This window comes from Rhinolophus sinicus, chromosome 15 (genome assembly GCF_057876585.1).
Source record: "Rhinolophus sinicus isolate RSI-liver-muscle chromosome 15, RSI-T2T, whole genome shotgun sequence".
In the NCBI taxonomy this organism is placed as follows: domain Eukaryota; kingdom Metazoa; phylum Chordata; class Mammalia; order Chiroptera; family Rhinolophidae; genus Rhinolophus; species Rhinolophus sinicus.
The window spans coordinates 22,804,540-22,830,534 of NC_142515.1; the positions used below are offsets into that span (position 1 = coordinate 22,804,540).

Genomic DNA, 25,995 nt, shown 5'->3' on the forward strand with positions numbered 1-25,995 from the left:
GGATCTCACTTCTCCCTTAGGCGCACTTCATGTTCCCCAAGTCCCAAACAAGCCAGGCGTTTTCACCCCTCCCTACATTTGTAGTATTCCACTCACCTGGAGTCTCACTTCCCTTCCCCGGTACTCAGTGTGGCTACCTCCTACTCATCTTTTCAGATGCAGCTCAAGATCCAAACTTCTGCCCAAAGGAGGATTAAATGAGTACCCCATTGAGCTGTCCCAACACTTGGGTACACCTTATGGGGACTGTGTGTGTACTTGCTTGTCTCCACCATTATCCTGTGAGCTCATAGTGGCCCAAGAGCCTAGCACAAGGCCAACTCAATAGGTGTCTGCTGAATGAGGAAAACAAAGATTGAATTTTTTAAAGGGGTGAGCGCCAAGCTGTGGGGAGCAGGGGAAAATGATTCAAGACACCGGGGTGAGCTGAGCTCCCTGGAACGTTGTCTTCACAGAACGGAGTCTGGGTCAGGCTGACGTAATGAGCGTTTAGAAAAATCTCAACAGAAATAGGTCAGTTCTTTCCTATGTCTTTAAGAACTAGAGGCTTCGTTTCCGCGCTTGCGCATTGAGAGAGTAAACACCTCTCTTTTTCACCTTCCCCCCCCCCCCCCCGTTATCCCTATTGCCCGAACCCGCTGCGGCCTCCTCCCATAATTCCCTTCTTCGGGTGGGGTAATGGTCTGTCCCAGGGCGCCCGCATTGTTCTGGAGGGTGGCGAGCATAAATGGTTCATCCTACTGCCTTCATTACCGTCCACTTTTCGCGTCTCCTCTGTTCTACTTCCCCCTACCAAATGAAGCTCAATAGGCTGGCCCAAAAGAAGGAGGGGGAGCGGGGCTGAGGGGACCGGTCTGAGCCGGTCTCTGGCGCAAGCGCAGTGCGGATAAACAGGAAGCGGGCGGCAGCGGCAGCCGAGAACTAGGGGCTTGGTGGGGGAAACAGTGGAAGAACTACGATTGTTGAGAGAGCGACAGAGACTAACGGAGGACGAGAAAAGAAGCTCTGGCCACCTGTCTCAAGGGACCGAGAGGTTGTGGCTTCGCTCTCTGCTTAAGCTTCCGGCTCTCCAGCTTAGGCTGAGGCAGCGGCTGACAAAGGGCTCGCTCCGGTGCCGCCGCCCTTCGCATCCGGGCATTCGGGTCCCTGCGGAGAAGGAGGGGGAAGGGCAGAGGAGGAAGGGAAGGAGCCGGAGGGCCGTGCGCTTGGAGCGGAGGCTCTCTCCAGCGCTCCGGGCCGGCAGCCCAACGGACGGAGGCCGAAGAGGACCAGCAGAGGTGGCGGCTGCCGGGGGCAGGAGGATGGTGCAGAAGGAGAGCCAGGCGGCGCTGGAGGAGCGGGAGAGCGAGCTCAACGCCAACCCTGCAGTCTCGGCGGGGGCATCGTTGGAGCCGCCGGCGGCTCCGGCCCCTGGAGAAGACAACCCTGCCGGGACCGGTGGAGCAGCGGTGGCCGGGGCGGCAGGAGGAGCTCGGAGGTTCCTGTGTGGCGTGGTGGAAGGTGAGAGCCCTGGCGCAGGCTGGGCACGAGCTTCCTCCCTCCTGCCTCGCCCCAGTACACGAACGTGTTCTCTTCTCGTGAGGGGGGTGGCGGCAGTGCTTTACGGGGCTCTGAAAGGGTGTTACTCCCTTGGGCCTGAAATCTGACCATGCTAACACGAGGGGAGAAAGGCAAGACAGTGAGCAAGTCTCCCTCACGTTCTTAAATGGCGTCGAATTCCCCTCTGGCAATTAACGAGCCTGACCCCACCCGCCTTAGGCTTGGAGCCTGGCGTGCTCCTGCGGAGGCAGGCGTTGGAAGGAGCCTAGTGCTAGGCTCTTGTGATATACGTGTTTGTATCCTGGGATCTTATTCCCTAGGGTGGTCTGCGTTCACACGGAAAAATGTGGACAGCGCTGCTGTCCCCACCCTTGGGAAAAAAAGAATCCGCCCAGATGTGCTTGTACTCCTGGAGTGAAGAGAAGCAAGCACAGGAGGCCTATAGTTTTACGAATTCCTCTGTGCTTAGAATTTTTTTGCTGGCCCGTCACCACCCCCCACCCTTTGAAGATGCATTTTTCAGCCTAGAAAATTGACCTTTGCCCACTGCTGTGCTTTGCCCCTGAGGGATGAAGCTTTGACTTTAATATCTGAGATACGGAATTTTAATTTCGTGACTGCAGAAGAAGTTTAAAAATGCCCTTCTCGCCGCCACCTCATTTCCATTTAAAAGGAATGATGGGCTTTTGGGTAGTTGTGGAAAATGACTAGGAGATTGTATCACAATTTATGAATATGATGTACAAATAATTGGCCGTGCTGTTTATGGAAGCATGAATCAGTTGCATTATTGCTCTTTCCTTGAATACAGCATATGCGTGAAGTATTTTGGCTGACCCAGGCTTTCCTAGCTGTCTGCTTTGTTAGTTCTATATGTAATGGTGTGCACAGGAGTATCAGTGTATAAAAAAGGAGAAAGATACGGAAAAGGAAAGAGGGTTGCCCTCTTGGTTGAGAGACTCATATTTTCCAGTGGTGTTAGCATAGAGTATTCATTTGCAAGTTGGGTGATGGTTACTGTATTTTAGGTAAAGTTGAATTGTAGGAGACGACAGACTAATTTTCAGTAAGGAGTGAAATAGTTCAGCACCGTTAACTGTCTTGCAGAATTTGGGGGAAGACAGAATGGAAAAACACTTTTATATTTGATTGGACTCAAAGTTTATGAAAACTTGATTGCTGTGTATGACTTATTTGTTGATATATTTAGTGGGCTGGTTTTAGTGCAGGGAGATTCTAGAAAAAGAATCTGTGTTTTGTCATCAGAGATCTTTGGTGGAGGGTAGGGAAGGAGTGCTGGAGAATACAGAAATTTTAGAGCTAGAGTGAGTAAGGAAACTTGCCTGTTCATTACACCTTCAATAATTATGGAGAAAAGCTTGTAGTTTAATAAGTTGGTTTGTTTTTCAGAATAGTATTGAAAGGGAAATACTCAGAGAATAGAGTTGTCTCTTAAGAATTGTCCTTCCCATTCCATTGTGGCTAAGCACCTGATTTTTTTTTCTCTCTAAGTTGGCACCATTCCTAAAATGAACTAGGTATTGCCAGGATTCCTTTTTTATTTTCTTTCCTTCCTAAACCTTTGTGTAAGAGCACAGCACCCTCTTTGTGCTGCTAATTAATCAAAACCTTGAATGTGAGTCTCAAAAAGCAAAGTGAGGTTTTCTAAACATTAAAATGTTAGACACTTGAAAAATGTTTCTTTTTTATATTGAAGCAGCTCTAAAGCAATGTTTAATGCCTATTCCTTTAAGAGAAAAATCATGCCAAGTATTCTAGGAAAGTTATAAGGACTTGTATAAAATTTATGTAATATTTTAGTTAAGATCACCTTAAGAGGGTAGTCACCGACCTATAAGAGGGTAGCAGTAAATTGTCAAGTTTGAAAATGCTACAGTTTCATATATTATGTAGTGAATTTTTTTTTGGTCTGTCATTGTCCTTGTTTGTGGTGCTGAGTAACCATCTTGTCTAGAGATTGGAGCTTAATACATGTCAGAAATTTCAGTTTTCGGTTAGTCCCTTAAGTAGGCAGGTAGGTAGGTGTGGAGGGAACGCGGGGAGAGAGAGAAAGAGTGAGTGAGTGTTAGAGCATTTTGTATTCAAAATGCCATTTTAACCATCTTCATGGTACTCTTGAGAGGTTGTCCTTACCTCTTAGAGACGATTAGAGGTGGAAAATAAAGGTTAGGCAAGCTGTAAGGTGTGATTAGCAAACAACAATGAGCTCCAAATAGCAGTTTGGTGATTATACTACTACAGAAGGTCATCATTCTGCAGGTTTGTTTCCTGCAATGTGCGTTCCTAGTGCCTGGGACATTCTGGAGAAAGTCGTGTTCTTGAATTTTCAATTGTTCAGACCTTTGCTCTGGAATTGAGATTGCTTGAGAGTTTCCTGTTTGGGCCAGTTTGAGTTTGTTGTGAATGTAGTTTAAGGAACTTTTATTGTATCAGGAACTTAAAAGTGATCATAAAATTTGGTCAATCAGATTCTTTTCTAATTCTGTTCCTGATTTTTTTTTCCTACCTTATTCCCTCCCCCTCCTTTAAAAGCAGTTTAACTCTCCTCCTAGGTAGTAATTGTTATTATTAGCAGTTTTGGATTACTTTGCTTCCTCTTCCTCCATTGTAAGATTGAGATAATCGTTTAAAACAGATTTAAATATATTTGGTCGTGGTTTTTTTGGCAGTGAAAAAAGATGATGTTTAGCTGTTTTTAAATAACTTTATCATTTAAGTAATATGTGTCCATGGTGGAAAAATAAGAAAATTTATCTAAGCAAAAATGAAATAAAAATATCACCACCGAAACACACCTTAATGTTTTTAAATTATCTTTCAGATTTTGGTATATTGTACACATTTTTTGCAAAACAGGATTGTATTGTGTATGTTTTGTAGCCTGCTTTTCTCAATAAACAGCTTAACACATTTTGAAATTTGAAAATAATTTCATTCTTACTTTGAATATAGGATTTTATGGAAGACCTTGGATTATGGAACAGAGAAAAGAACTCTTTAGAAGGTAAATTTTTATTATATGAAGGAGAGTCTTAAACCATTAACATTTTTGTTTGAAGAAATACTAACACTGGGGGCAGCCAGATGGCTCAGTTGGTTAGAGCAAGCGCTCTGAACAACAGGGTTGCCGGTTCAATTCCCGCATGGGATGGTGGGCTGCGCCCCTGCAACTAAAGATTGAAAACGGCAACTGGACTTGGAGCTGAGCTGCGCCCTCCACAACTAGATTGAAGGACAACGACTTGGAGCTGATGGGCCCTGGAGAAACACATTGTTCCCCAATATTCCCCAGTAAAATAAATTTAAAAAATACACTGAATAGGCCAGGTGCAGTTTGATAGTTTCTCGCATTTGCAGAAGTTGGTTTTTTCAATCTCTCCTTCACTTAGACTCCAGTGGTGGTCAAACTTGACTGGAGAAGCTGAATAGATTCGGGGCTTCACCTCCCTCATTCAGAGCTATTGTGTTTTTAGTTAAGACTTGAATATATTGACGTTCCTTGTAATATTTTTTACAATTGTACTGGATTACAAAAAGGTTAAAAACTACTGCACCCAAATATTACTAGCTTTTTAAGAGATGGAGATGCTCCAAGAAAAGGAAAACTGAGATTTATAGCCTATCTACATGTTGCCTGGTTATACATACGTAATTTTCTTTCCCCTGAAGGCTCCAGAAATGGGAATTAAATACATACTTGTATGCCCCAAAAGATGACTACAAACATCGGATGTTTTGGCGAGAGATGTACTCAGTGGAGGAAGCTGGTAACCTTTTTCTTTTTAATCTATAGATTCAGAATACGTGTAGAAAACAGCTGTATTTTAAATGTAGTTGTACAAAATTTTTCTGAAGTTTTTTTTTTTTTTTTCCACTTTGTAGGTAGTTTCCTTCTCTTCTGTCTGGTAACTCGGTGTTAGTGCAAATTCAGAGTGGTACTAACTGCACAGCCATAGTATGATTCATGGGTGTGCCAGTCTAACTCTTATCTGTTTTGTGGTCATAAATTGTACTTGTTAACTTCTGCCAGTGGCCTAAACAGTGGGCCACTGGACAAAGGTGCTGAAGCAGGGCTAGGCCTAGGGCAAGAAGGCAAGTGAGGCACCCACCTTGGGCGCAAATTTTTTGGGACTCAAAAACAAATCAGTAATCAGGATAAATAATATCATATGCAATTTTTTAAACCAAAGTTAATGCAAAAAAAAAATCCATAAACAAAAAAAAATTTTAAATAAAGACAATTAGTATTACTAATATGTACTTTTGCTTCAGGCTCAAGTACGTTTTGGTCTTGACCATTTGATTACTATTACTGGTCCTGTTTTCATTTAAAATAAAGACCTCCTCCTAGTCCAGGCCTGTACTGAAGTGAAAAGCCATAACAAACTATCCTTGCTACATGTGTTCTTATGTTGAGTTAGTTATAGAAAATTTGTAAAGTCATACATCACAGAACCTCCTTGTAAATTTGACAGTGGTGCTTTTCTTTGAGAACTTGAGTGAATGGGAAAACATTTTCATACTTGGAATTAAATGGCAGACACATGTAGCTAACGAGATGTTTGGTTACAGAGCCCAGCCAAGGCACTGAAGGAAGAAAGTTTTCTTAAATTATGAAGAAACAATTAAAACTTAATCCCATCTCCATTTCGTGTTGTAGTTTACTACTTTATATAATTTAAGTGTCTCTTTTTAACTTAATTATTTTCTGGTGATGCTGGTAATGAAATTTAATGTGATCCATAATCAAAATATAGTCAAAATGACTATCTTGAGTTACCGCTGAAACTTATTTAAAGATATATCCTGTGATATGGAATAGTATTTCAATTTGCGTAGGAAAACTGTCTCACATTTTAAAAACTTAAAATCTGTAGTGAATATTTTTCCTGTAGTTACAAAGATGAGAGGTCAGGATTGTTTAGGCCATCACTTAACCCCGGTTTTAAGAATGTTTTTCTTTTTATTGTCACACTGAACATGACAATTTTGTGAAATTTAAGGGACTTCCTTTCCTGATTCATTGTAAATTGGAGAAAATGACCTCTTCAGTTGAAAGGTGAAAGTTCTTTTTAGTTTTCTGTGCTGCTTTCTAAAAATCTGGACTCTGTTCTTTAGAACAACTTATGACTCTCATCTCTGCTGCACGGGAATATGAGATAGAGTTCATCTATGCTATCTCACCTGGATTGGATATTACCTTTTCTAATCCCAAGGAAGTTTCTACATTGAAACGCAAACTGGACCAGGTAACTTCCTTACTTTTTCGTTACAGTTCCCTGAATTGGTACTTGAAATTTTCTGAGTTACTTTTATGATGTTAAAAGGAAACCAAAATCATACTTTTTGTTTCTGTACATATTTTTTACTTTAATGCTTTTGATCAAGGAGTATTTTCTAAAGTGAGCTTTACTGGAGGTACTAGTGCTTTTCAAAGTTCACTTTGCATAAGAACTGCCTTAAAGGAATGCTTAGAAGTGATGCTTACAAGAATGCTGACTAATAATCTCCATTCCCAGAGATTCTTATACTGCCATGGGGTGGGAGCTTATCTCAGAAACTAAGTGATCTAGAACCACATTTTGAGAAACTGTATACTATTTGATGCTCAACTAAACTTGTGACTGAGATTATACAAACAGGGTTTTACCTGTTGGATGTCAACTTCTTTGGTTATATGGACAAGAGGTGTAATTCAGTCTGGAAATGATTAGTTTCCCAAGATAAGAAGAAAAATAGACTACGTAAACATGTAAACTATTGGTGAACCTGATTGAAGTTTAAATTCTACTTAACATAAAAGCTGCACAACTTTTTTGTAAAATAAGTTTGCTGATACACATAAATATGTTTTTTAGGCAAAGGTTTATATTACTGGTGGCATTAAAATGGCTGGTAAAAAATTTAAGATAGTTAAATTTCCATGAATACGCTTTTAAAAGGTTATTACCCTATTTGATCAAATTCTACTGTGTTCTGATTCACGGCCTAGTTAGGTTTATATGCAAAGAGATTAATTAGGATCAGTGTGTCTCTTGGGACTAGAACAGGCCTGGGTTTACTTATCGTTCTTGTTTTTATGTTTTTCTGACAGTTTGGTCTTTTATAATTAGCAACTCAGGTGGTAGAAGGATAGTCTACATTGTAGAAGCTTTGTTGGGACATTGGCATATTGCATTCAAACTCAAAGGAAAAATGGGTCCCCAAACTGTTTAGCTGTTTAACATAGATAATGTAAAAACAAATTTGGCTTTGAACACTTCACCAAGGAAATATTTAACTCTTAAATATAATTATTAAGTATATACTTTAACATTTGGAATCCTGTATTTTTTACTCTGAAATGATAAAGCCTCTTGTTTTCTTATCCTAGGTTTCTCAGTTTGGGTGCAGGTCATTTGCCTTGCTTTTTGATGATATTGACCATAATATGTGTGCAGCAGACAAAGAGGTATTCAGTTCTTTTGCTCATGCCCAGGTCTCCATCACAAATGAAATTTATCAGTACCTAGGAGAGCCAGAAACTTTCCTCTTCTGTCCCACAGGTATTGTATATAATAGCTTTATATTTAACTAGTCTTGAAATGCAAACTTGTAAAGGACCATGTATGGGGCTTTATTGTGCAATTCCCTCTCCCTTCGGCATATAAAGGTAGGAATTCTTTTTCTAGAAGACATTTTTCAGGGTCTTACGTTGGAGAAATTTTAGTGACTAATAAATGACAACTGAATAGGCAAAAGAATTTATGTAGCTTTTAGTACTGGAAGTGCAGTAGTCCCCTCTTTATCCATGGTTTTGAATTCTGCAGTTTCAGTTACCCGTGGTCAACCACAGTTGGAAAATATATATGCTAACCGCCTGCTAGTCACTTAGTTGTCAGGTTATCAGCTTGACTGTCTATCAGCTTGACTGTTGGGGTATTACAGTGCTTTTGTTCAGGTAATCCTTACTTTACTTAATAATGGCCCCGAAGTGCAGGAGTAGTGATGCTGGCAGTTCATCTATGCCAAAGAGAAAGCGTAAGGTGCTTCCTTTAAGTGGAAAAGTGAGTGTAATACAGTAAGATATTTTGAGAGAGAGGCCACATTCACATTTATTATAGTATATTATAATTCTTCTATTAGTTATTGTTGTTAATCTTTTACTGTGTCTAATTTATAAATTAAACTTTATCATAGGTATGTATGTATAGGGGAAAACAGTATATACAGGGTTAGGTACTATCTGTGGTTTTAGGCATCCACTGGGGGCCTTGGAACATATCTCCTCGCAGATAAGGGGGGGACTACTGATATATGAGCATTACAGTTTCAGGATTAAAGGAGGGATAGTATCAAAATGAAAATTAGAAAAAAAATTTACACAGTGTTTAAGGTAGTCACTTCATATTTCTTCCTGCTTGGTCCTTTTTTCTACCTATGCATCTCTGTATCCTTTATCACTCTTCCCACTCCCAACTGAGCTCTTACTTTCAGAAGTCAGCATAGAAAGCTTAACAATTTTTCCTCACCTGCCCCCCCTTTCCTTCCATTGAAAATGTTTTAGTCTCTTTCAGTTGCCTCTTAAAATTTGGCTTACAAGAAATTTTCCCCAGAATTGACCTGTTCAGGAAGAGATAAATAAGTTCTAAGAAATTTTAGACTGAATTTATTTAACTTTGTGTCTATGTCTGTCTTAGAGTATTGTGAGCTGTGAACTGTATCTCAGTAGTCTGACAGTACATAAGTACTCAAATAACGTTTAGTAAGATTATACTTGGAATTACTTAATTAACTATAAGTTATACTGTAGTTGCAGTTGAATACTACTAATAGTCATGGTCATAATGTTGCTTTCTTTGTTGCGATATTATCGATTCATTCTATTTGGCCACTGATACTGAAAAATGTAGACAATTCAGAATTATGTAGAAAATGCTCAAATTTTTATTTAGTAAACTTGTATTTCTAGTGATCGTAAGGATTGATCTAGATTACTGTTGGAAAAAGGTCAGATTTTACTGACTTTTTAAATTAATTGATTCTTAAATGAACTTACCATTTGAGTTTACTTCCTTTGGGGCATGATATGGAGGCTTTTTATCATTTGGATGAAAAAAATTTAGAATTGGTAGATATTTTTTGCCCATTCAAAAACTCATGACCATTTCACTCCTGACTTTTTACTTATGTTCCCTCTTACATTCAGAATATTGTGGCACTTTCTGTTATCCAAATGTGTCTCAGTCTCCTTATTTAAGGACTGTGGGTGAAAAACTTCTACCTGGAATTGAGGTGCTTTGGACAGGTAAGTCTTTCAGATTTATATAGTGAAACTTGAAAACCTAGAGAAATTGGTTTTGGTTAATTAGATACTTTTTTAAAAATGAGCCTTAACCAGAAAACTTTATTAAAATTCTCTTTCTTTTACAAAGTATATATTCTTCACTTAGTATTAAAGAAAAATCTTTGAGGCTTTCCAGTAAACCTAAATATAATTTACTGATAAATAATAGATCTATGGGGAACTGGGCTAAAGGGTATTGATACTAGCTCTAAGAGACTGTTCTATTTTATAAAATAAAAGCTGTCATGCTAGATTGACAGCTAGTAATCAATGAACTGTATTAACTTTTATTCTAAGAAGTAAGGGCAGAAACCCTCCCAGAGTTTAGGTTAATTTGGGTTTGTCTAATTAAGGGTATACTGTGTTATAATGGAGAAATAAATTGTTTACATGAAAATTTCTTATTAGCATATCAGTTTGAGGAAGCTTGCCCAAACCTTAAATATTTACACCTTTTGAATACTAATTCCATTTCTAGAAATCAAATCTGAGGAGATAATTGGGGGAAAGGTGAGTAAAAAAGACGTATTGCTGTGTTATTTTAAAAAGAGAAAATGTTAGAAAGTATACATATAACAAGGAATATACAATAAAAAATTGTATGCAGTGTATTTTGAAGTATTTTGTGGGAGTCGTAACAAAAAGTCATTATTTCTAGGTCCCAAAGTTGTTTCTAAAGAAATTCCAGTAGAGTCCATCGAAGAGGTTTCTAAGATCATTAAGAGAGCTCCAGTGATCTGGGATAACATTCATGCTAATGATTATGATCAGAAGAGACTATTTTTGGGCCCATACAAAGGAAGATCCACAGAGCTCATCCCACGGTTAAAAGGAGTCCTGACTAATCCAAATTGCGAATTTGAAGCCAACTATGTTGCTATCCACACCCTTGCTACCTGGTACAAATCAAACATGAACGGAGTGAGAAAAGATGTAGTGATGAGTAAGTAGACTATTTAACGCTTGACCTTGGGAGGAGAGCTGGGGTTAACTAGAGCCATTGATTGCAAGTTATTCCTTTGTCATCACAGTTTTAAGCGATTTTTGTTTAAGGTGTGTTTAATCCTATGAATGTATACCTACATGATGGAAAAAGGGCTGAGTGGCTTTGGACAAGTTACTTAATAATCTCTTGACCTCAGTTCTCTGTTTTAAAATGTGATAGCCTTTGAAGTCTGAGTGCTAGACTGATTAGTCTTTTAGTGTTCCCCTTATCCCTAGATTTCTTACTCAGTTTGTGTTTTCAGGTGATTTTATTAAGTGGGATATTTTAGATGACTAGATATTCTTGTCTGAGTTACTTCATATGTCATTTAGATTCAGCTTGTATTTATGGAGCATATTCTCATTTTTTAAACATTGGCTTACTAATTTCTTAATTTATGAAAAGTCCTAATTGATTTCCGAGTGAGAGAATGCTGGCTAGTTGTTTATTAACATTTAAAAACCTGTTGTGTGGCAAGTGCATCTTCCTGCGCACTAAGGGTGCAAAGAATAAAGTGTTCCCTTCTTTTGAAGAACACAGTCTGGTGTTGGATAAAACGTATAGGCAGCTGTACTATAATATAAGTGCTGACATAATTATCTACAAATTGCCATAGGAACACAGAGGGAATGATTATTTCCCATAAGCAAATTTGGTGATAAGAAACGATTTTGTAGGGGAAGGGATACTTAAACTGGGTCAAAGTATGAATAAAGTTTGTTGGGGATTAAAGGGTTGGTGGGCTGGAGGTGAAAACACTGGACACTGAAGTTTGAAGTTATTTGAATTTTGGCCCATTTGGGGGTATTGAAATAACCCTTGGTGGTATATAGTTGCATAGTGGTATTCTGTTTCTCAATTGTGTACTCCTACTTCCAGTTCTGTTTATTAAATTAATGCTTCCTTTTAAGGCTGAGTCATTACTCTCCCTTTCTCCAATAAAACCCACAAAATTAGAGATATAATCTCAATCCTCTCTGTATATGTGGCACTTAACTCCTACCTCTTTCAAGGCAGAGAGCACTAAGGAGTAGTAGACATTAGCAAAACTGGGCTGTGTGCGGGGAAATAAGAAGGAAAGCTAAGAATAGAGGGTTTTGAATACCAAGCCAAAGAGTTCAGACTTAGTTTTTTCTACTACCATCGTGGTTCAGAGCTTCATTATGTGCTTATTATCTGTGCTCATATGTAGGTTCTCTAATCGACTTTTCTCTTTCCCCCTCAGTACACTTTATTAATTTGCCCATTTTTTTCACAATTATTTGCCCATTAAGTTATAAGCCCCTGAAGGGTAGGGAACGTTTTCTTTATGGAAAGCTTAGCGCCTTTAACCTTGCATTCCCAACAGTTGGTATTCTGGACCAACATTTTTTTAATATTTTTTTAATTTTTTATTTTTATTTACGAATGACTTTTCCAGTGATTCTAAAATTTGTGTTCTTTATTTCAATTGGGATTTTTACATTTACCAGTGCATTTACATAACTATTCTAGGTGAAGTTACTCAGTGAAGGGTCTTGGTTGCATTTGCATTTTTGTGTTTAAGGTTTGTTCTGGTTATAGTTCTTTGCTTCTCTATACTGTAACAACTAGTGTTTTGCATTTGTCCCTCTCACTTGTCAGGATGCTTTTGTAATCACACTGTTTTTGTGCTCTCAACTTTTTTTTGCAGCTGACAGTGAAGACAGTACTGTATCTATCCAAATAAAGTTAGAAAATGAAGGCAGTGATGAAGATATTGAAACGGATGTACTTTATAGTCCACAGATGGCTCTAAAGTTAGCTTTAACAGAATGGTTGCAGGAGTTTGGCGTACCTCATCAGTACAGCAGTGAGTTTTGGCCATTCTTTGTAAGGGGGTTGGAGCACATGGGTGAGTCATAAAATAAAGAACATTTGTGATGCGCCTTACCATAGGCCCACCAAGCAAAATGAAATTTAGGAATCTAGAGAGAAATAATGTTTTCGAAATCTTACTATTGGTCTTAAATAGTTTTATCTTGATGTAACACTAATTGTTTAAAAAGTATATTTTGAAATAATTATTTAAGTATTTTTAAATTCAGATCTTTGAAAGAGGTGTTGACATGTTTAGGGATGTTTATCACCTGTTTCTTCTTTCCCCACTTCCCTGGTAGTTTTAGAGAAATTGCACTTTTCTCAGGGCTCATATTATTTGGAAGCTCAAATTGAGGTTCCCGTTATAGATATGATAAGAAAACATTTTTCTAGCTCTAATTTGATCTTTTTCTAATGCTGATTATCTGTGATAATTTGTTTTTGTAGGCAGGCAAGTTGCGCACAGTGGAGCTAAAGCAAGTGTAGTTGATGGAACTCCCCTAGTTGCAGCACCCTCTTTAAATGCCACAACTGTAGTTACAACGGTTTACCAGGAGCCCATTATGAGCCAGGGAGCAGCTTTGAGTGGTGAGCCTACAGCTCTGACCAAGGAAGAAGAAAAGAAACAGCCAGATGAGGAGCCCATGGATATGGTAGTGGAAAAACAAGAAGAAACAGACCACAAGAATGACAATCAAATACTAACTGAAATTGTTGAAGCTAAAATGGCAGAGGAATTGAAACCAATGGACACTGATAAAGAGAGCATAGCTGAATCAAAATCCCCAGAGATGTCTATGCAGGAAGATTGCATTAGTGATATTGCCCCTATGCAGACTGATGAACAGACAAACAAGGAGCAGTTTGTGCCAGGTCCAAATGAAAAGCCTTTGTACACTGCAGAACCTGTGACTCTGGAGGATTTGCAGTTACTTGCTGACCTGTTCTACCTTCCTTATGAGCATGGACCCAAAGGAGCACAGATGTTACGGGAGTTCCAGTGGCTTCGAGCAAATAGCAGTGTTGTCAGTGTCAACTGCAAAGGAAAAGACTCTGAAAAAGTGAGTATGCTTAATTTACCTGCTTCTCTAGCCTGGATGGTTCTCCTGCTGATGATACGGAAGACGTCTTATTTAGTAGTACACGTAACTGGCAGAAAATTGGCCACGTCTTAGAATATGTTCTGTCAAGTGTATGTGGGCTCTGCGGAATCTGGTACATACACTTCAATAGTTTGACCTTCTAGCTAGAGATGAAGGGAAGTCAAAGTTGATGATTTTAGGAATAGTTGTTAGTTTGGGCAGCCATAAACTTTTATTGCTTATCTAAAGAGTTTAAGCTCAGTGATTCTTTAATGTTTAGGATAAATTTCCCACACCTGGTACCAAAACAGCTTAGTTTATAATTATGTTTTAAATTATTGTGTTAAGCTTGCAATTTTTTTTAAGTCTTTTTATTGATCCTTAATAGATTGAAGAATGGCGGTCACGAGCAGCCAAATTTGAAGAGATGTGCGGACTAGTGATGGGAATGTTCACTCGGCTCTCCAATTGTGCCAACAGGACAATCCTTTATGACATGTACTCCTATGTTTGGGATATCAAGAGTATAATGTCTATGGTGAAATCTTTTGTACAGTGGTTAGGTAGGTGCACCAGGAATAATCTCTTCTCAGATATATTGTCCCTTACAAAAGACAGATTATCCCATAGGGAGAAAAACATTTAGGGAATTGGCGAATTTCCAACTCTGTTTTAATTCTTTGCCTAGAGTTCTTTCAAAGGTGTAGCCATTGTTGCAGACTTGATGCAAGTCTCAGTAAATACATTGAGCACATTGATTTTTCTCCCTTGGGCTAATTCAGCCTAAATATCTTGAAAATGTATTAGAAAGTACTGACTTTAACTTGCTCTGACTGAATGCTTCCTGGATGGAACCCTCTATACCATTTTTATCTGATTTGGAGATGAGACACTATGAATTGTGACTGTGTAAGCTCTCTGTTGCTTGCTGTGTCTTGATAACATTAATGCTGTGTTTAACAGAATTGCCGAAATGACATAAGGGGCCTGGCAAGAGGAAGCCATCCTCCCAGCCCTGTGCGCATGCGAGCTTTAGTGGTGGGCTATTCTGGTGCTACTTGGTATTATTTCACACAAGGCTTTTTCTTTGTCTCTCTACCAAGTAATTGGTTTTAGCAGGGGATGGAAATTGCAGTCCCCTAAAAACTCTCTGTTCATTAATGGACTTTAGAATGTCTCCTTTGAAAACTGGTTTTTTTGGGGTAAATGTTCAAACTTGGTAAAAAAGCACCAGCATGGCCAAGTTTCTCCAGGGACTTCATTTCACTTCCAGGTTATCAATCCAGCTATAAGGAATATGTAATGAACTTACATACAGCACACAGCAGGCAGCAAGGCTAACTGACATGTCAGTTTTCATAGTAGTCACAAATACTGTAATGGGTTACATGGTCTTGATTGTGAAATAGATGTGTGAGACACTGAGCTTAGGTTGAGTAGTAGCAATGAGATTTCTCACTTTCTGCCTGTATACTTTGGGCTCTTAAATATTAAAAATAATAATAGTTTCCCTGTGATACAACTAATTATTAGCAGCTAAAAGTAGTCTGTGTTAATTTGAAAATATAGAACTTTGGGTTCCTGTACACACACACACACACACACACACACACACACATCCACACATCCACACATCCACACCCACCCACCCACCCACAGTAGGTAGAGAGAAAATTTTGACCTTGTTTGAAGGCTCTAAGATACCTGTTTTCTGTGATAGATGTCTGTGCTTAGTTAGGCTCAGGAAAAACGATGTTGGTTGTTGGATGACAGCAAATTTCCTGGCCAGAGGGTTATAATTAACCCTTATGAAGATTTAAATCTTAAGTTTTTACTCTGAGATACGGATTATTGAGCTTGAGAAAGTGTCACTTAAAACATTTGATATGCAACTTTCAATTCAAGACTCATTAAAAATTAAATTTGTAATTATAGTGTTTTCTCTCAGCCTTTACCTCTGTATATGTACAATTATGGGGCAGCTTTCCGAAATTGTATAGATAGCTGTTGTATAAGTTGAAGGTCAGATCATGTTAGAAGTTTTAAATGATCATCTTGGCATCCACATCACGTAGCTTTACAAAGAGCTCACCGCAAGGAGAGTATTTTCATATTCTATAGTAATTTCAGGGAGTTACTGATTAGAACCCTTTGTTTTCCTCCTCTCCAGTCCAGCTGGCATTCAGTCCTTTAAAGAATGTGGCTATGCAGTACTTTTGATTACTAACGACTTCTATTATCTTCTTCCCCATTGTGTACAGATGGGAGAATCCTCAGCACAAGTGTCTACTGCTATTGGATGGACAGCGGCAGATGTTCACAGCGCGTCATGATTAATTAGTTTAAATTGAAAGGTTCTGTCTGTGAGGTAGCTCAGGTAGCTAGATTTAAGGGCAATAGGCATGAACTGAAGTCACGTTTGCGCAGCGACTGAGGCATTAACCATGTTTTCATTTACACAGCTCTTCGTACATGCAGCTTTTTATTGTAATAGTTGGAAGTGCTAGTTATGTTGTAGTCTCAAAGTCTGGGGTAGGGGAAATTGGCTGATCTTAAAGTTTGAGAGGTGTTGTTTTTTCCTGCAGTGTAAATTTACACTGAGCTGTGGAATGGGGCAGGTTCTCTTGTCATAGCCTAAATTTTGACCCTTTTTCATACTTATTTTACAAATGCTACATTATACATGTTTTTCAAAAGTACCCCTACCCCTGAAAAATGACAAACCTGGATATAATCTCTTAATGGGCCTGAATTGTCAACAACAAAAATTGATTTGCTTTGGGACTGTCTGACTAGCACACTATACCTTGTCTTGATGAGACTGTTACTTGAACAGGAGGTAGAATGCTGTCTTCAAATGGAAAAGAACTATATTGCGCTGCTTATCTTGTCAGAAGATTAGGCAGGTGATTTTGATTTGGCCTCCAAATATTTGCCTTTAATTATGTTTTCCTGTTAGCTGCCTTTATTGCATATGAAGTTCGTTAAGTGGTGAACCTTAATGCTGACTTCTGGACCTCAAAGCCTGCTACTCTATGCATGTGTTAATTGCACTGCAGACAAAGATTATAATGGCCAATCAGGAGCCGGATACTGTCATACTTTTAAGAAAAGTATGCTTTAGTGCTGAACAAATTAGGAGCATCAGTAGGCTCTCCTTTGTTCTCAGAATCTTGTCAGACTGGTATCACTAGCCACGTCTGAATTTGGATTGTCCTTGGTGGGAGGGGAGGATTCTCATTGTGTTTTGTTGCCAACTTAGTGAACAATTTATTTATTCTGCTGGCCTTAGTTTTCTGACAAGATTAACCCCTTTTTGCTCCCTTTTCCCTTTCCTGTACCCTTCAAAATGTAAAATGTGACTTCAGACAAGTTTAATTCCTTCATGGGCTGTGATAATAAAATGTCTCATCTAATTCATTTCACTTTATAACTAATTTCACTACAGAGCAAGCAGCTGGCTTGATTTTTACAGCTGTTTCTAGGGAATATATAAATTTGACTCAAACTTGAGACTTTTACTGTCCTTCCAACAATTAAAGAAAGGTAGAACTCTTTAGTAGTGATTATTCATTAATCAAAGGAAGGAACATCAATATTGAAATTCCATTGTGAATTTTAAAAAACTATTATCACAGCCTTGCCCTGAAACCCTGGATTATTATTATTGTTAGAGAGCTATTGCCACAGTGTTTGTTAGTTTGTTGGACGTTTGAGACCCCAGGAAATCCCCTTTCTCGTAACGTTCTCCGCTTGGATCTGATCTCAACAGGGTGTCGTAGTCATTCTTCAGCACAGTTCTTAATTGGAGACCAAGAACCCTGGGCCTTTAGAGGTGGTCTAGCAGGAGAGTTCCAGGTATCAATATGAATTCACAACTGAATTGACATTTTCTTTGTTTTATGAGAAACCCTATGTTGCGCATCAGATGGCTGGAAGGATTGGTCTGCCGAAGGCTTTCTAGTCCCAAATTCAATTTAGTTACATAGCTGGATTTTAAATCAAATTTTCCTCCTCTTTCACAGTAATTTCTGAAGGAGATGCTGCCAATTCCCCCCGCGCCTGCGAAGCGCAGCGGCTCTAGGTATACACTTCACATTGTTTCTTTGCAGGTCGCACAGCATTTTAATCTGCGCCCGCAATGCACAATGCGCGCATGCTTGTCTGCCAGTGGAAACTCCATGAGCAAAAAGGATGAATAATTATGCAAGTGAATGGTGAAAGGGCTTTTGGATACTCTTCTAATTATTTTATAAATAAAACTTACATGTGAAAAAACAGCCTATTAATGAAAATGTGAACAAAATATGAAACTTTTTTGGTGTTAGAATTTGTTCATGGACTTTTCAGGTATTCTACTTTTCTCCCCCCAACAGGTGCTCTGCTGCGCACAGCAAACTGAAGCGCATTGCTTTGGGGATAAAGCGTCTCCTGGACAGATAACCCTCTTCAGACCAAACCTCTCCTCCTGACATTCTGTTCTGCCATCTTTTAGTAGAGAGATGGTATATATAACATTGGTTAAAAAAAAAAATTGTCATAATTGGAATCTATTTATTTTTTTTATTGTAAATTTAAATCCCTATTTATATGCCACTAAAACTATGTTTGGGTAATTTCTATTCAAAAGCACTCCCCCTCCCCCAGCAAAGAGGTATATATGTTAGTAAAGCATAGTATACCCCTCTTCTTTAGGTCTGCCTGCAGTAGCCAGTTAATATTAAGTTGGTAATCTGCAGTGCACACCCATGTAAAGAAATTGATATTTCCTCAACACTAATCCATCTCCTTTTTCTTTCTTCATACAGCGTTTACTGCCAATTGATGGGGCAAATGATCTCTTTTTTCAACCACCCCCACTGACTCCTACCTCCAAAGTTTATACTATCAGACCATATTTTCCTAAAGATGAGGTAATTGTCTACCTACCAGCTTGGTGTATGGTTATGGTGTACATTACTACTATTCCTTTGAACTCCCTGGTTAAAAGAATCAGTTCTGTGTCTTAACATAGGAACTTTAGATGGAGAAAGTTTACTAAAATATTGAACATGGGGGATATTTAAGGAAGAGCCTAAGGAGTTCAGACTCCTAACATCTTGTGCTAAGTTCTTTAATTCCTCCCTTAAAAAAATCAGATGAAATGTATTCAGAGTTAAAATTCCTAAACAATCAGTGTGTCTAAATGACATGTTGTCCTTGGCTGATTTTCTCCAGCGTATTTGTATTCTGTAATTTTTGGTTGTGAAATGCCTACAGGCTATTGACAATCAGCTACAGAAAGCAAGCCTGTTTCAAGACAATAACATGTTTAAAACATTTTGGGGATAGCCCCGTTAGCTTAGTTGGTTAGAGCATGGTGCTGGTAACACCAAGCCTGCTGTATTGATCCGGGCATGGGCCACTGTGAGCTGCGCCCTCTTTTAAAAAAAAATGTTGATGTATAGGAAACAGACAAACTCATAGTGCGGGATTTTGAATCTACTGCTTACTGCCTAAAACCATCCCCTACAAAGTACTTCTCAGTGTTTACTATAACCATGTTGCTTTCTTCTGGTTTTACAACTGACTCAATGAATAATTTTTATTTAACAAAGCCGAGGTGATAATTAGGAAAGGCCAGACATTTTGTTACTGTCTTAGAAGTCCAGTCTGACTTAATGTCACATTGTTGTTAAATTCTGTTGCCATTTTTCTTGATGTGTTGCTTAACTAGACTGTATTTTCAGGCTTCTGTGTACAAGATTTGCAGAGAAATGTATGACGATGGAGTGGGTTTACCTTTTCAAAGTCAGCCTGACCTTATTGGAGACAAGTATGTGATGAAGTATTTGGATTTGTTGGATTTGGGAGTAGACATTTCAAAGCCAAGTTTAGGTTGAGGGGAGGTGATGACTGGAAATAAATATAATATTATAGAAATCCCACTTTAGTTTTAATAAAAATCTGAACATTAACGTGTATATTTCCAGTGTCTTTGTACACCAAATGTAGTTTCCATCAGTTGTCGTTCAAGTGCATTTGGCCTTAAATCACTGAGGTTTGAAGTTTTGTGTTAGTAACTTAAAACTCACTCTGGCTTCTTTTCTTCTGAGCAGGTTAGTAGGAGGGCTGCTTTCCCTTAGCCTGGATTATTGCTTTGTCCTAGAAGATGAAGATGGCATATGTGGTTATGCCCTGGGCACTGTAGATGTGACCCCCTTCATTAAAAAGTGTAAAATTTCCTGGATTCCATTCATGCAGGAGAAGTATACCAAACCAAACGGTGACAAAGAACTCTCTGAAGCAGAGGTAATGCACAGGTTTAGAATTATACTATGATAATTTTTTTCTTAATAAAGTACTTATTAAAATAAAAAAGTAAGCAGATACATACATCTTAAAATCCCAGTGCTTTCTAAATTTATTGCAAAAAAGAATTCTTAGGGCTTATTCTTAGCATGCTATTTTCCGCTATTCCCTCGTTAGGACAGTTTTTGATTGTAATATTCCTCAAGTAAAAACACAATATAGACAGTTAAAGAGCCTTTCTTTTCCCTCCCTGTTTTGAAGCATCAAATTTAAGGATGTTATGGTCTCTTCTCTTTAGGTAATTAAAATCTCATTTGCTTGGTTGTCAGGAGTCTGACTTGCCTTCTCAGTAATGCATTTCTTATTGTAATTAAACAGCAATAGAGGTGATCTCTGAGAGTCTGCTTTTTGATAGGAGCGCTTCTTTTTCTATGTCTGTCCCAACTTGAGTGAATTTTTCCTCTAAAATAGTTGTGCTCCACGTTGGTCAACTAATGATTGTTTTTGGTTTATACATCAGCAGGTGCATTTTTAAAAATAGTTCTTTCTTAAGGATAATTTTTATGTTCAATACATTTCAGGTATATATATTTGGACTCTTGTGAGATTGTCTTTTTTCTTCTATGTTGCTCCTCTTCCCCTTTTCTGAAATTCTCTACTCGTCTCCCAACACCAGTATACTCACATTCTCTCTGTAGTTGTAGTGTTTTATTATTTTTTACCGTCTGCCCCTAGCCAGATGGCAGTGTGATAAGAGGCTGGTTTGGAGTGGTCTCACTTGGGATTATAGTGACACTGCGGCATGCTGGTGAAGGAGCTGTTACTGTGTTGCTGTTGATATCTGACAGTTAAAGTTTGCAGCATAGAATGTGATAAAGAATGACCAGTGTCTCTATTAAAAAACTGCAAAATATGGTAAAATACACATAATGAAAGTTACCATCTTAACCATTTTTAAGTGTATAGTTCAGCAGTGTGAAGTAAATTTACATCTGTATGCAAGCCATACAAACTCTTGTATGCAAGCCATACAAACTCTTAAAAAGTTTTTTGAATAATTTTAATTTACAGAAATTACAAATACAGAGTTCCTCCTATATAACCACCCATTTTTGTTTTGTTTTTTTATTAGTTTCAGGTGATAGCATAATGATCAGACATTTATACCTCTCATGAAGTAATAACCCTCCTCCCAGTCTCCTACCCTCTGACATCATACATAGCTGTTACTATACCATTGACTATATTCCCTATGCTGTACTTTACATCCTGTGACCACACACACACACACACGCATTTAATTATAATTGACATTCATCAGCTTCAGGTGTATAGTGCAGTGGTCAGTTCTCACCCATTTTCTACATTTGTCCAGGTCTAAGAAACCAACTTGGTTATTATATTACTGTAAATTTCACACTACTCACTAGATTTTCCACTAAAGTTATTTTTCTGTTCTAGGATCCAATCCAGGATACCACATTGTATTTAGACAGAGTTTTTAAAATGGAAAACACTTCAGCTAGAATTATGAGCTAATTAATTCTGCATGTGATAATTATATAATGACTGGAAGAGTTTTACTGAATATTGTTTTCCTTTCCTGTTGCTGAGTTCTATAGTTGGGATATAGATGTATAATGAGTGACTACTGAAAGTCAAGAGATTTTAATTTTTACAGAAAATAATGTTGAGCTTCCATGAAGAGCAGGAAGTGTTGCCAGAAACTTTCCTTGCCAACTTCCCTTCTCTGATAAAGATGGATATTCACAAAAAAGTAACTGACCCAAGCGTAGCCAAAAGCATGATGGCTTGCCTCCTGTCTTCACTGAAGGCTAACGGTGAGTATATATTTGTGGAGTTGCTGGTGTTTGGGATAGATGGGGACAGGACTATATTTTAGGATTAAAAAAATAGAGTGAATCCACATTTCCCTTCCCTACCACCATTTATGGTTTGACTTCTGAATTGTTGGTTGTGTAAGAATTGCATTTATAGTAATCATTGAAAAATGCTGCTCTTTGACACTGAATGCTTTTGAGCCCCAATTAAATGAGAAGTGAACACATGAGGTTATATTTATTTTACCAGGAGATTCATAAATGATAGTTGAAAATTAAATGAACTGTGGGCATTTAGGAATGCAGAGTGACCAGTTTTTTTAGTTTATCTAAACTCAACCTTCAAAAATATTTTGCTTTATGTTAATGGTATGAAAACTTTCTCTGAAGGGCCAGATAGTAAGTGCTCTAGGATTTAAGAGCTACATGAGGTTTCTGTTGCGTATTCTTTTAAAAACAACCTTTTAAAAATGTAAAAAACTATGTTTAGCCTTGGGCATTACAGAAGTGGGTGGCTTGTTGAGCCCTCCTTAGAGGGTTGTTGATACATGAGAATGCACTTATTTGCATTTTTATATCATTTGAGCCAGTGGTGTCCCTTTGTGGGATAATTTAAACAACTCTGTCTGAAGGAAGCGTAATTCTCAGTATTGTGCTTGGAACTGAATCACACAGGTGTTATATGAGGTATGTCTTAGAATTTACAACACATTCTGGTTATATTGGCGTATAACATAGGCTGGAATAGGCTGTTCCCTGTGGGCCCTACAATGGTACTTTATTTTATATTAAAACAATAAACAGGTATCCGTCGCTTTGAGGTTTCTTACAACCTCTTCCCCCCAAAATTTTTTTTCTGGAAGAGTTTCACTCATGGTTGAAATTTTTTTAGTTAAGGTATATTTGACAGTTAAGAATTATATATATTTAAGGTGTACAGTGTGACTTGAAATACATTGTGAAAGAATGACTACATTCAAGCTAGTTAACATGTCCATCATTTAAGATAGTTATCACTACAATATTCAACATTGATGAATATTAATATTTGTTTAATATTATGAATTTTTAAAATTGTGGCATGAAATTTCGGGGCTGGCATAGACAAGCTCTACAATCATCTATTTGAATATTTAAGATCAGTCATGATTCATATCCATAGTTTGACTAATTAAGTGACACTTATATTTTGAATATTTGTTTCATTTCTAGGATCCCGGGGGGCTTTCTGTGAAGTGAGACCAGATGATAAAAGAATTCTGGAATTTTACAGCAAGTTAGGCTGTTTTGAAATTGCAAAAATGGAAGGATTTCCAAAGGATGTGGTTATACTTGGTCGGAGCCTGTGACATTTGTTGGCACTATGAACTGTTGGAAAGTCTCTTAACTTCACCTGGTGGGTGGTGGTTGGGGTCTTCATACAGTTCAGCCTCTGGAGCGGCAACAGATAGCCGATTGGGATTGGAAACAAAGACGACTATGTAAAACTTATCATACTTGGAGACTACTCACTGGTTGAAATAAGATAGTATTGCTGCAAATTCTGTATGAAACAGATGTGGGCCTCATTTTTGGGTCTTGTGTTAGGTGCCAAGACCTCTTACATGGGCTTATAGATAAGGGGTCTCCAATAAATGTAGTCAGCACTGTTTTCTGCATCCAGTGTGGTTGCATTTCTCACCTAAGAGTAATCAAAACCATTTGTCATTCTCCTTAGCTTATTGAATGAAATGCCTCTTATTCTTTGGGGACATGGCAGAGATGAGAAAGATTTAGTGGGTTTCAGAGGCTTCAGGATGGAAATTCCAAGTGGGATGGTTGTGGCATAGTTTAAGCTGAATAAACGATTTCAATTTGGGGCAGTTTTTCTGCTTTTTGTAAAGCCATGGCCAGTTGTCTCCTGTAGCGATGATTGGTTCAGGCATGTTGTGTTTCGTAGGGACAAATGTGCAGTTGTTTGTGGCAAAAGCCTAAAAATGATAAACTTGTAAATTTTTTGTATATAAACTAGCTGTGATCTGACTACCTTTATGTTTACTGTTTTTGTAATTTTTTTTTCATTTTGAAAATGAAAGGGTGTGGTTCAGGATGGCACTTTGAATAATGTAAATCAGTGGAAGGTGGATTGTCTTTACTTTTTTTTTTTTTTTTAGAAGTTTTATTATTTTTAAAGTGCCTCCCACCTAGGGCTAGGCCATGACCACTTTGGGTACAAGAACCTAACTTCATAGGAGTAATCTGTTGCAAGTGCAGTCACTTCTAGAAATTAACCTCAATGCAGGTCAGCATGTGAAATGTTTTGACATCTGTCAAGTAGGGTTCAGGGACTGATTGGTCCCATTTGCCCTCAGATCAGTTGTCCTATAATTTCAAGACCTGTCACTACTGGTTTTATTAAATCAGTCTTTAATTCTTGCATGTTTGTATCTAATTTTTAAAAGAGACAAAGAATGAGCACACTTTAACCAATGATTTATGGTTACCTTTTTTTTTCTTTTTTCTTTTAACAGATTCTGAAAGCTTCATGTATTTTAATTTAGATTTGGTGTTTTTAAGGGTTCTGAGCATGAGGCTAGCAGGTAATCTGCAGGATTCATTTTTTTCATCATGGCTGGCTGACTTCTCCATAGATTCATAACAATATTTTGTTATCTTGCCTCCTTGCAGTTGTATATCAGCTGTTCAACTTTGAGCTGAGGGGGAAATGGCAAGGGGAAGAAAACTTGAAACACATTTTCCTTCCTAGAGTTCCTTCAGTGTGGGCTATGAGAGTCTTCAAGAGTGGTACCTAGTGGTACCTAGGGACTTTCAACCAAGGCCTGTGAGTGTACTGAATGGGTGAGATGAAGGGAGGGAAGGAAGGACGCCGCCTCATTTTCAGGATAGAAACCTTGAACTGATAGGATATGGTATATCGGAAACCTGGAACCAAGTTTGCGTTTTCAAGGGCTGATGTGTGAAACGAATATCTATAATTGTTTTAAATGGCTTAATGTCACTTGGCTTTCTCAAAATTTTAAGTATATTTTGTACACTAGTGGGCAATTCTAGCATTTTATCTGGAGGATTTCAGGGTCAACCTATGGAATCAGGATTTTTAACAAGTTTGCTTGTGGCATTTTCTTGTCTTTTAATCACTTTGGCTGGTCTTCTGGTCAGATGCTAACTGAAACAGATGTCCAGTTCTATACCTTCATCATCCTAGGATCGTAAAGTGCTATGCTATTTTCTGTGGTTATGAATATTTATTAAGGTTGGAATGACATTTCATTGATTGTTTAGATCATGAACTCAGAAAACGAACTGTAAAACTATCTGAAGACCATGCAAGAGGCAAAATAAAACTTGAAGTGAATGTATGTGGTGTACTGTGTAAACCTACTTGCTGTGTCTGCCTCCTTACCTTTTCTCCTGCCCTTCATGCCTCACCTAACAGGCAAGTATTCCTCTCCACATCTGTTCCAAATTAGGGACCAGCTCTTCAAGGCAGCCCTCTCCCACTCCCATCTCCAGTAAAGGACTTCCTTCCAGGTTTCCTTCAAGGCGAGGCCGAAGATAAGAAAAGGAGGCTGGTTCTTGGCCTGTCCAACCTCTCACCATTCATAACCTGAATTAGGGCAACTAGTTTGAGTTCCCACCATCAAATAGGATAAGGAACACAATTTGCCTGGTTCTTTAGTCAAACGGTGAAAAATGGTAGGGAGTAGCCCAAATTGTGAGACAGGAATCCAAGATGGAAGTATGTGCCTGGGCTGATTTGGAATTACAAGCTTGAAAGCATGCCTCTGCCAGGAGCAGCAGTTAGTCTGCTAGCAAGCGTCAACATCCAGCCAGCATCTGGAATTCAATGTAAGATGCCATTTGGATAGTAAGCTGCAGGGTCGTTGCAGCAGGAAGCATGTATCTAGGAGAGGATGGTTTGGGTACCAGATACCCATAGCTGAAATTCTTCCTCTGCTCTTGGAGCTAAGGCAAATACGAGCACATTTCCTTAGTTTTTATAAGAAAAATGCCCTGAAACTCACCTTTGCAGGGGGAATTGGAAAGATTTCCATTTTTTAGTCTAGTCTC

At 38.4% G+C, this 25,995-nt stretch overlaps 1 protein-coding gene across 1 annotated transcript; it reads left to right on the plus strand.

The window, feature by feature from the left end:
- The first annotated feature begins 877 nt into the window (after positions 1-877).
- Positions 878-25,283, plus strand: OGA (O-GlcNAcase). Its single transcript, XM_019724961.3, has 16 exons — positions 878-1,500; positions 4,513-4,564; positions 5,230-5,327; positions 6,679-6,809; positions 7,934-8,105; positions 9,749-9,847; positions 10,545-10,829; positions 12,544-12,702; positions 13,158-13,771; positions 14,181-14,355; positions 17,565-17,650; positions 18,601-18,705; positions 19,522-19,607; positions 19,891-20,083; positions 21,765-21,924; positions 23,137-25,283. Exons 1-16 carry the CDS (start codon positions 1,302-1,304, stop codon positions 23,271-23,273), a joined length of 2,751 nt encoding a protein of 916 aa, XP_019580520.3. The 5' UTR covers positions 878-1,301; the 3' UTR covers positions 23,274-25,283.
- Positions 25,284-25,995: the final 712 nt, after the last annotated feature.

Excerpts from the sequence above, each read along its gene's own strand:
- OGA (XM_019724961.3), top strand. The coding sequence starts at position 1,302 with ATGGTGCAGAAGGAGAGCCAGGCGGCGCTGGAGGAGCGGGAGAGCGAG. Across the intron at positions 1,501-4,512 it reads CCTGTGTGGCGTGGTGGAAG|GATTTTATGGAAGACCTTGG; the intron begins GTGAGAGCCCTG and ends CTTTGAATATAG. Across the intron at positions 17,651-18,600 it reads GTCTAGCAGGAGAGTTCCAG|CGTTTACTGCCAATTGATGG; the intron begins GTATCAATATGA and ends TTCTTCATACAG.